At 36.1% G+C, this 11,209-nt stretch overlaps 1 protein-coding gene across 3 annotated transcripts in view; it reads left to right on the forward strand.

Annotated features, from left to right (window-relative positions):
• The window catches only part of grik2 (glutamate receptor, ionotropic, kainate 2), a 239,825-nt gene extending 232,135 nt beyond the window's left edge, over positions 1–7,690 (forward strand). For 2 of the 3 annotated variants that reach the window (XM_082150286.1, XM_082150285.1), the window contains one exon: positions 7,382–7,690. In XM_082150286.1, the coding sequence (XP_082006412.1) occupies positions 7,382–7,546 (165 nt within the window). In that variant the 3' untranslated portion in view covers positions 7,547–7,690. Of the gene's footprint in view, positions 1–285; positions 940–1,034; positions 1,204–7,381 lie in introns of those variants that run through there. The other variant, XR_014200724.1, reaches the window with a different exon arrangement.
• Positions 7,691–11,209: the final 3,519 nt, after the last annotated feature.

Here is an 11,209-nt window from a genome sequence, read left to right on the forward strand (position 1 = left end):
TTTGTAATCTGTTGGATTTACTTAAAGAGCCTAGGGTTATTATGCACGTCCCTTTAGAGATCACATATAATCACAAGAAATGGGTTTTGCAATCTTGTGTTTCATCAGCGAGGGTATTGTGGGTGATATAAGACAGCCAGTCAGATCAGTCCAACTGATGCCTCTGAGTATGACAGGGTCTGTTACAGATCAATGCAAACGATATTAATTCTGTCTAAAATGAGCTTTAATGTTGTGGTATTGAGAGCAAAGCGTGAGGTATATTTCACTGGTAATATTTTACAGACAGAGCCTGTTTCTGGAGAGCAAACAGTCCTTCTTGATGTAAGTCTCTGAAGACAGAAGGGCTTGGGCTTTACTTGTGTCATCTCACCTCAACAGATGTGTTGTTCTTTCCCTTATCCACTTCACTCGAATACTTGATCTACTGAACCAGTAAATGCTTGAAGTGTACGGTCCATAATGAGGTAGAAAAAAAAACTGCTTGGAAATGGATGAATGCCAGTTCTCTCACTAATTTTCCTTCTCCCATCACAAATATGATGTTTAAGTACACATTGACTCTTACAGAATTTATTAGCAAATTAAATTCTACACATGAGCTCTGATTTCACTCATTAGACCAGGGAAAGGCAACGTCGGTCCTAGAGAGCCGCTGTCCTGCAGAGTTTAGCTCCAACTCTAATCAAACACACCTGAACCAGCTGATCAATGTCTTCAGGATTACTAAGGCTAAAAGCAGGTGAGTATTTTTTTTAAGCTAAACTCTACAGGACAGCGGCACTCCAGGACCAACGCTGCCTATTCCTGCACTAGACTGTAGTGCAAGTTTGCTTGATAGTACATATTTGTTTATTTAGTTATTGGTTGGTAATGATTTCATGTAATTCTAGTCATTTTCTATTATTAACTTCACAGGAAATTCCATTTGATGATGTAGTTACTGTGTAATCCATGCAGTCTGATCTTTTTCTCTATTGAGTCTTCTGTAAAATAACCAAATGCCACTTGAGTGGACGAAAACAAGTATCTAGTTCCCTTTGCATTAGCACTGTCCTATTAGAATTTTAGGTCCCACTTTATATTAGAATTTTCGGCCCCACTTTATATTCGGTGTCTTTAACTACTATGTACTAAATTATGGTGTAAGGGAAGGCTCAACAGTGTAATTATAGAAATGATTACAGCTGTAATTACATGCAGGTATTTAAAAAAAAGATATATTTAAATATATATATATATATATATAAGTACAATGTGAAATCTTGTATGTAGGGAGTAAGCGCATTGGATCAAATGATTAATTTAAATGTTAGTACACAGAAGTTAAAGACATTTAATATAAAGTGAGACTGAATTTTATTAATCAATTATAATATATGTGTCATAATTTCTCCACTTTCTCCACCAAGCCTTAATTTTTTTTTCATGTAACTGAAAGAAAGCATTCAATTGTCCATGTTTATTTTTACAATAGTGTTTTGCAGTCAACAAATTAGTTAGAATAGTCGTTATTCTGTAATCACCAGCAATTTACCCATTGGAAAAACATGCCTCTACTTACATTTTTGCAAAACTCCAAACACTTATACACTAATACATACAAATTACAGCCATTTCCAGCTGGATGAACACTACAGGCAGTAAAACACCAACCTTTTATTCCTTTTCACACAAATAATGAATACAGGGCAGAATATCGGTTAATAAAGACTTATTTGTATGCGGTTCCTTGTACAATACTGTGTTACGACCTGAAAACGCTTTAGTCTCTGACCTCAGATAAAGGTCCCATAGTGCATGATTTGTAAACTAATAAATTTTGAAGTTTCCATCCCATAATCAGCTCCATATTTCTGATGTTGTAAACAACTTGCTCAGTAGCTCACCTGATACAGCAGTGCACTTCTGACGTGAAGCACAAGTCATGATAAAAGAGCTCAAAGACTTGTAGAAGCAGCCAAAATGGCACTGTTGCTTCAGCAAAAGTGTTAACAAAAGCAAACGTGAGATAAAAACACAATCAGGTATGTTTGGGGTTTAGTGTAAGTGGTTCATTATTACCAAACAAAATAGAGCATTGACCTTTTAGTGCCACTGACCAGACAGTTCAAATCAAAACTGCCGAACAACCAACGCAATACAACGTAATGTTTATATGCTTCTGTTTAAGCTGAACACGCTATTACCATCACTTTGAAAGTGTTACGAAACATGCAAGACGCAATGTAATATGGTTTTGCAGAAATGTGACCACAGGCACAATGAGGTTCCAATGAGGTTGGTTTGGAAAAAGTACACTAAAGAATGCTGGGTTGTTTCAACCCATCATGTTTGAGTCAAATTTGTGCAAACCCAACCGTTGGGTTCAAAGTTTAATTTAAAATTGTAAACCAATGGTTGGGTTTGTCCATATTTGACCCAAACATGGGTTTAGGTACATGTAGTTGAATTACTTTAGTATGGAAGCCAGTAACGGCCAAAAATATGCATAATTTTTTGAATACCAAAATAAAATGAACCTGCCACACAGTGTTCTCATTGCACATGCCGAGCAAACTGCACAGTGGACACCGAGATGGTCTAAGTTGGGTTATTTTTTAAAGAGGTCTTTGTTTGTTTGAAGCATTCAAAATTTGCACCCTATAACCAGTTCTGTCTTAAGCTGTTTTTATTCAACTACAATGACAGCATCAACCTGCCAGCTTCAGTATTGAGTCCCAAAAGCACAGCTCTGTTTATTCACTCTCAGTGGAAGAAGTGTGTTTTATACTCATCTCAGATTCATTATATCGATCTCATAAGTGCTTTTTGTTTGTTTGCTGTAAGCCATCGTATTGACATTCACAACTATTCTGGCAATGCGTTACTTTGCTGCCTGATCCTTGTTTAATGATTACATTTACATCATAAGCCAAATGGCCAATGATGTCTGTGGAGACATACAGAAAGAAAAAGACATATGGTTCATGAAATGTCTAACAAGTTGAATATGTTATATGTTGTGTAAATCAGTGGTTCTCAACCGGTTTGGCCATGGGACCCACATTTTCCCATGGTTATTAAGCCGCGACCCAAATTTTAGGAATTTTATTGGTAGCACTTTATTTTACAGTACTTTTCCCCATGTACATACTATGTGTTTATTATAGTTATTACAAAAACTGTGTAATAACTAGGTACAAACCCTGAACCTACCCCTAAACCTAACCTTAATCTTTTATTACCCAGTACTTTCTTAGGTAAGTACACTGCAAGTACACGTAAGTGTATGTACTGTAAAATAAAGTGTAACCATTTTATTTCTCAAAAATGATTGACACACAAACAAGTCCTACTTTACTTAACATACACATAAATTGTAAGAAAATCACTAACACAGATAAATAAACAGTATAAGGTAAGGTTCTTAAATAGCAGTCCCAAACTAGTTTTTGTCTGTATGAGCCACCAGTCACCAAAAATATTGACTGAAAAACTACAGTTACCATAGTAAATACACAATACTAATATGAACCATTAATAAAAATTATCCTGATGAATAGAATGAACTGCATGCAAATCCTTCCCAGCTAACACACAACGTACTAGTTACCTAATTCACTTTTTGGTCATTTCATGACTATTTGACAACATAGCGAAATTGCATGCTCGTAATTTTTTTTGCGCTTTATATACTTTTTATTCCGTGACAAGTTACAAAAATTACATTCGAATAATGACACTGACATATAGCCTGACATCTCATCTGACCGCAGATACTGAATCAGAACAAAGTGTTTTAGAAACTGCATCTGACAGAAGAGTCAACAGCTTCCACGCACATCTTTCAAAATAAAAGTCTCGCATCAGAAAAACGTTTAGAATTTCATTTTTGTTGTTGTCGTTGTTTCTTTAAGTACACATTCTCAAAACGGTCTTGCGACCCACTGGTTGAGAAACACTGGTGTAGATAATGTTGGTTAATGTTCTTAATGAGAGTTATTACATGTTAGAAAATGTAGTTTGTTTATACTGAGGGTCCCTGGGTTGGCTGCGAGTCTGGGTTCAAAGGTCCCAACACATGGTACACTTTACAATAAGGTTCCATTTGTTAATATTAGTTAATTACATTAGTTCATCTTTGTTGATGTTAATTTCAATATTTAATCATACGTCATTAACATAAAAAAATATTATTTAATGGACCTGAGCTAACATGAACAATGATCAGTTGCATTTCCATAATTTAACGTTAACATAAATACTATAACAAATGTAGCTATTGCTCATTGTTAGTTTGTTAGTTAATGCATTAACCAGTGTTAACTAAAACAACCTTATTGTAAAGTGTCTGAACATTTAGAATTTATGAGGTGTCATATGGTGTCAAACAGAGTGTATGAAAACCCAAGACTGATGATTGATTTTGTCAGTGTTTTTAATTCAATATAGCAATGCTATAGAATGCAAACACACGCTTGAGAGCATGTAAATCAGGTATCATATCTTGCAAATGAAAATGATAGAGGCAATTAAAGTATTTTTGTAGAAGACTTGAGCTGCTGTCTTTTGTTCCGTTTTGTTCCTTCTAACTATTCTGCAGAAGAAAAAAACATCACATGGAATTGGCTCTTCCTCCTCAGCAACACATTCCCACAGAAATTTGCATTTTATAATTGCCTCTATTTTGTAAGATTAGGAAAGAGCCAACAGTCTGACCAACAATCTTATAGCTTTAGATAAAAATGTATAAATGGTTCTAACATAATGTGATGTAGATTTCCTGCGTTTTTTCCCTCCACCACCAGAACTCAAAAACATATTTATTTACGTCTGGATAAAATAATTTACTTTGTTAATAAAAGGTTCACTAGTTCAACATCAGAATGGTATATTGTTTTAGTAAATATGATAAGTATTGCATGAAAACAACTAAATATTTTGTAGAATTGCCCATGGCTTATTTATGGAGTTTATGAATATTTGTTCAATGCATCTTTATTTTGATAGTTTATGCTCAAATATAGATCACATACACATACACAAAGACACAAATAAATTAATGTTTCAAATAAAAGGATTACTATAATGTTTCTGCTTCTCGTTTTCCTTTTTTTGCACATTTTCATTAATATTCCTCCACCTCTGCTTTCTGCTGCTGAATTTCAGTTTACTGTATTGAACTGCTTAATATCTGATAACACTTTATTTTAATACCTCAACATACATTCTACTGACTATAAGTAACTTTCCAAGTACATGTCGACTTATTCTGGCTAATTTAACCTTAACCCACCAGTCTACTAATACTCTAATGAGAGTTAGTTAGTTAGTTAGTAGAATGTCTAAAGTGGACCTTTGAAATAAAGTGTAACCGAAATTCCCCCTGTCCACGCTTGAAGCATATACATATGTAATGTATGTTCCCTCTTTTTTGTTTGATCTCTCGATGTTCTATATCCAATTTGTGATTGACTTATTCACAACTTTCTGACCATGTTGTTGGATCCAAAGTTGAATTTTACTGTTTAAAGGTGGTTCTTTCATAGCCTTTGAACTTATTTTTAATTGGAGTATCAAATATATATATATAATTATATCTGATTTATCTTAAAATTCCTGAGAATAAATTAAACTATTTTCATTTTTTTATTCCTGTGGGATACATTTGCCCCATAGACTTCCATTCATGCGAATGAGGGAAGAGTCAATATTATTTATTGTGGTAAAATCAACAACATGATGCTGTACTCGGAGCATAACTCATGTTTAACCCAGAGTCTGAATTTTAAACATCAAAGTTTGTGTCAGCAATAATAAGCTAGTTGCTAATGTTCTGTTATTGGCTATTGTGGAGGATGTCGATATGAAGAAAGCAGATCATTGGGTAAGGACACTGATCGAAAGCACTTTATTATTTCATATCTTCATGTCACTCACAAACGCTGTAAATGAAGTCAGATCGTTTCACAAAAGCACAAAGTACTTCCAGTGAGCAGCAAGACAAAATTATTCATAGCACAAACTGCACATTTACTTTTTCGTGTATTAGTGCTTATTTTATACTTATTGTTGCTCTTATTCATTTCCAAACAAATCTGAATAAGTCATAAGGCTCTATAAAGGATGAGGCTTTTGAATAATGTGAATGTTAATAATTTACCAAGCTGAATTGCAGGATGACAATCACACGTTTGCTTGCTTCACTGTTATACAGCTGAAAACACCACCATTTGTTTCTTGTTTGGAGGTGTGTGTGTGTGTGTGTGTGTGTGTGTACAGGTTTATATTACATTGTGGGGACCAGCCAGCGGATTTTACTTTTTTACAAAAGTAAAAAAATCATACAGAATAAGTTTATTTTGAAAATGTAAAAATGCAGAATGTTGTGTGTGATGGGTAGGTTTAGGGGTCGGGTTAGTGTGTGTGTGTGTGTGTGTGTGTGTGTGTGTGTGTGTGTGTGTGTGTGTGTGTGTGTGTGTGTGTGTGTGTGTGTGTGTGATGGGTAGGTTTAGGGGTCGGGTTAGTGTGTGTGTGTGTGTGTGTGTGTGTGTGTGATGGGTAGGTTTAGGGGTCGGGTTAGTGTGTGTGTGTGTGTGTGTGTGTGTGTGTGTGTGTGTGTGTGATGGGTAGGTTTAGGCGTCGGGTGTTTGTGTGTGTGATGGGTAGGTTTAGGGGTCGGGTGTGTGTGTGTGTGTGATTGGTAGGTTTAGGGGTCTGGTTAGTGTGTGTGTGTGATGGGTAGGTTTAGGGGTCTGGTTAGTGTGTGTGTGATGGGTAGGTTTAGGGGTCGTGTGTGTGTGTGTGTGTGTGCGTATGTGTGTGTGTGTGTGTGTGATGGGTAGGTTTAGGGGTCTGGTTAGTGTGTGTATATGTGTGTGTGTGTGTGATGGGTAGGTTTCGGGGTCTGGTTAGTGTGCGTGTGTGTGTGTGTGTGTGTGTGTGTGTGTGTGTGTGTGTGTGTGTGTGTGTGTGATGGGTAGGTGTAGGGGTCGGGTTAGTGTAAGGAGACAGAATATACAGTTTAGACAGTATAAAAACCATTACGTCTATGAAGAGTCCCCACAAAGATAGCGTGTGTGTGTGTGTGTGTGTGTTTAATTGGCCATACGACCATACAGGATTTGAATCTGAAGGAAAATAATATGCATCAATAAATCATGCCGCATCCTGGCAGGAGGAAGAAATCTGCCACGGAGAAATGGCTTTTGTTATGTTGTGCATCCGCACGGACACCAGCGCAATCATCCCATCCCGTCTCCATTTCCACCGCTCACCCCTGCTATCCATCACCCCACTGACCCCCACTGACCCCGCTGTCCTCCACCTCTCCGCGATGTGTGTTCGTGTGTTAGACGTGAAGGAACATCCAGTCATCTGTGTGTTTCTGTGTGCGCAGAGATCCTTCTGCAGTGCCATGGTGGACGAGCTGCGGGTTTCCCTCAAGTGCCAGCGCCGGCTCAAACACAAGCCTCAGCCTCCCGTCATGGTCAAAACTGATGAAGTCATCAACATGCACACCTTCAATGACCGGAGACTGCCGGGCAAAGAGACCATGGCTTAAAACGGACACCAGCTCTCGCTCTCTCATGAGTCTGGAGACGGGGAGAAATCTGGGGCGGGGAGGACGGCGGTTTTCTATTCGGGGAAGGGATCTTAAATGTCATTTCAAACAATTAGTTATTGCAAACAACAGCAGAAACTGAAACATATTTCCTGTGGAAATAACTTGAATCTGGGCAAAATTTGAGTTCACTCATGGCTCCAGATCACCACCAGAGCAAAGACTGAGCGGTAACTTTTAGCAGGAAATACACACAGCTAGAGGAGTGTGATGAGGGAGGTTTGTCTGCTCATTATGTTCGTATTATTTTAGGTTTGATGATGCTCTTGGCTGTTGTCTGTCCACAGAGATCAGTCGAGTCCTTTAGAGAGAACGAGGAGACGCGTCCTGATAAATACGGAGGATTTGAATACATACGGTACCTGTGCTACTTTTAGGAGCTACTCGGAAACGGTTCGCAGGACTGTTTGCTGAGCGCCACAGCAATATCACTGAAATCATTCAACAGGTTTCTCACACACACACAAGCAATGGAAGCAGGACAGAGCAACAGGCAATACACCACTTTCATTCGTTGGCATTTTCAGGCCCCCTGCTGAACGTCACGACGACTAATGATGAATCTCACGAAACACGCCAGGCCCAAAACACATTTCAACCGAAAATCTAAAGACAAAAAATATAGAATCTACTTTAAAAAGGCCTTTTTTCAGGACCATTGCGTAAACATATTAAGCGTATTGCACAATTAAGCAATTTCTGTTCAGATTTGCATAAAAAAGTCATGTTTTAACTACTTAAAAGAACAATCAGTAAACATTATTAAAATAAGATACTTTTATTGGAGAAGCAACATTGCATAAGAAAAGAAGACTTAAATTATATCTGCAAAGTGAAACCGTATTGATTTTTCTTTTGTTGTTCAACACAAACCCCCTTTTTTGTAATTTACATTATGCTGATTAGTGATTCTCATTACAGAATATATAATGCAGTCAGCATTAAAGGCAGTAAAATGAGTGATAACAAATACAAAATATATATATATATATATATATTTTACATATATATTATAGTAGTGAGGTTTTTTTTTTTTTCATTGTAGTAAAAAAGAGGTAAATGTTTTAACTGTTATATCAATAATATCACAAAGAATAAATAAAAGTAAGTTTTTTTCTTTTCTTTTTTTTTTTTTTTACATTTGTTTTATTTGAGGTGTAATATCACCTGCTAATAAAATATCACATTTCATGAGCTTCACTTGAAAAACTCTCCAAAATTTGGATAAATTCCTTAAACAAAATGCAAAATATGTATTAAAACATTTATCGTTTGGTTTATAAATGTTTCTTTTCTCTCTCTCTCTCTATGATGGTCACAGCAACTATAAACACACCTAACTGATATTAATATTTTGTCTGTATTAATTTTTTTTTCGATAATCACACTTCAGTTTAATGTCACATGTTTGTACTTTGTGATTTCAGAAACAGAATCCACATGTAAACTTGTGCAAGTGTAAGATTTCTATAAAAAAATAAATAATAATAATAAGGTGTTTTGTACAATTAAAGAATATCAACATTTTGTAATAATTTTTATCAACACGAATCAATCATTGGCATCTCTCTCTCGATGCGGGGGGTTGGTCGTGACGGGACGATGCGCTTCCCCACGGATGAGCCCCATGTGACGGATCATTTCACCTGGCCTCCATGAGGACACGCTTGTGCCAGCGCTCGTGACACACACACACACACGGGATGGGGAAGTGTCCAGCATGCCTGGTAGTGTTGATGTGACACACACATTTTGGACAGATCCTATTTTTATCATGTAAAGGAAACATATTTAAAGAAAGATATTTTTACTTGAGATGAATAGAAACGACAAAACTGATTCAGACGTGTGATATATACATATATAAAGAGAAGAGGACTGCTAATGTGCTTCATATTCAATGCCCCCGGTTTCTAATAGACTGCTAGTACTCAGTGCCGAGACGTTGTGTGTAAATGGTTTCAAATGGATACGATGTATTTAAAGATTTTTTCAGATACAAACTAATTTTGACCATATTGTGAAAATAAAATGAAGTGCACACAGTTTCCTGTCTTAAGTTGATGCACAAGTTTCAAGGAAGTAATAAAAAAAGTTAGCACACTTGGGTTGTGGTGTCCTTTGTTTTCCCTCTGTTTATTCAGGACAAACATCACTCGTTCCCACATAATCACCTCAAGGACATGATTTAGCTTCACTTACCGCAACACTGAAAAAAACATTCATTAAACGGAAGTTGCGATTGTCTTTTCTTCCCTATTGTGATGTAGATCCAAGTGAAATGGCTCTGGAACGAGAACAAATGTAGGGCGGGTCTTGATTTTGATGATTCTGAAAATCCAGCTTTGATGACAGGAATAAATTACACTTGACTATATTCACATAGAAAACAGCTCATTTAGATTGTAATGCTATTTCACAGCATTACTCTTTTACTGGATTTTTGATCAAATAATTACAGCCTTTGTGAGCAGAAGAGATATCATTCCAAAACATCGAGAAATTTGAAATACTCCAAACATTTAGTAAGTAAATGGCAGTGTAAGTACACAAATTCAGTTTTGAAACACTGATTTTGAAACATGACACTCATTAAAACTGCTAATTGATAAATAGGATTTGACTTGATGAGAAGGATGCCAAGGGACAAAGCTTACTTGAGATGTCTAGATTCTTCTGCTCTCGCATCCACTATGATAATTAGCCAATTAAATCTATGTGGCATGAATGTTTGTTATCAGTTGCTGAGCTTTCACTCGCCCCGCCGGAAGTGTGAAGATTAGCGGCCAGCTAAACCCACCTTGTGTGAAAACATCAATCTGATAATGCAATTGCTGAGAATGGGCAACAGGGCCACACACACACACACACACACACACACACACACACACACACACACACACACACACACACACACACACACACACACACACACACACACACACAAAAGAGAAAGACGAAGTGAAAGTGATAAAATGATGGTCTGCTGAAAGCTACACTAGTCTCATGGATCCATACATTTTTTCCTGCACAAATGTATTTTCTGACATTGAAAAATTGAAAGTGCTTTAATGAGCTAGTTTTTCAGCATAGGGAAAATAGCCCACATTATATGTTAACACAAATAAAAACTGATTAGAGATTTGAAAAATTGGTTCATTAATGCAATACACAAATGCTTTGCACCATATTTTTTTTTTTTTAAAGTTAACGATTTTAACAGAATCAAAACAAAAAATCCACAGTAAACTTACAGTAAACACAGTGTTATTGTGTTACCATATGAGACATATGTGAAAAACATTTTTGTAAGTACAAATGTATTACCGTTTAATGAAGTATAATGATAATATATAATGAATATATAATTTTACATGCCACTTAAAACGGTAATTAATTTTTACTTATTTTTTTTTCATATGTGTAATATACAGTATAACTAAGACACAATTAAAACTGTTTTTAATGTTTAAAATTGTAATGTAATAATGTTTTACATTTAAATTGTATTATTCTAAAACATTTTCTGAAGCATATGAAAACTATTTTTAGTAAAACCACCACAGCATAACACCACTATTAGAGAAAATATGGCATTGAAAT

This window comes from Leuciscus leuciscus, assembly GCF_965113295.1.
Source record: "Leuciscus leuciscus genome assembly, chromosome: 20".
Classification (NCBI taxonomy): Eukaryota; Metazoa; Chordata; class Actinopteri; order Cypriniformes; family Leuciscidae; genus Leuciscus; species Leuciscus leuciscus.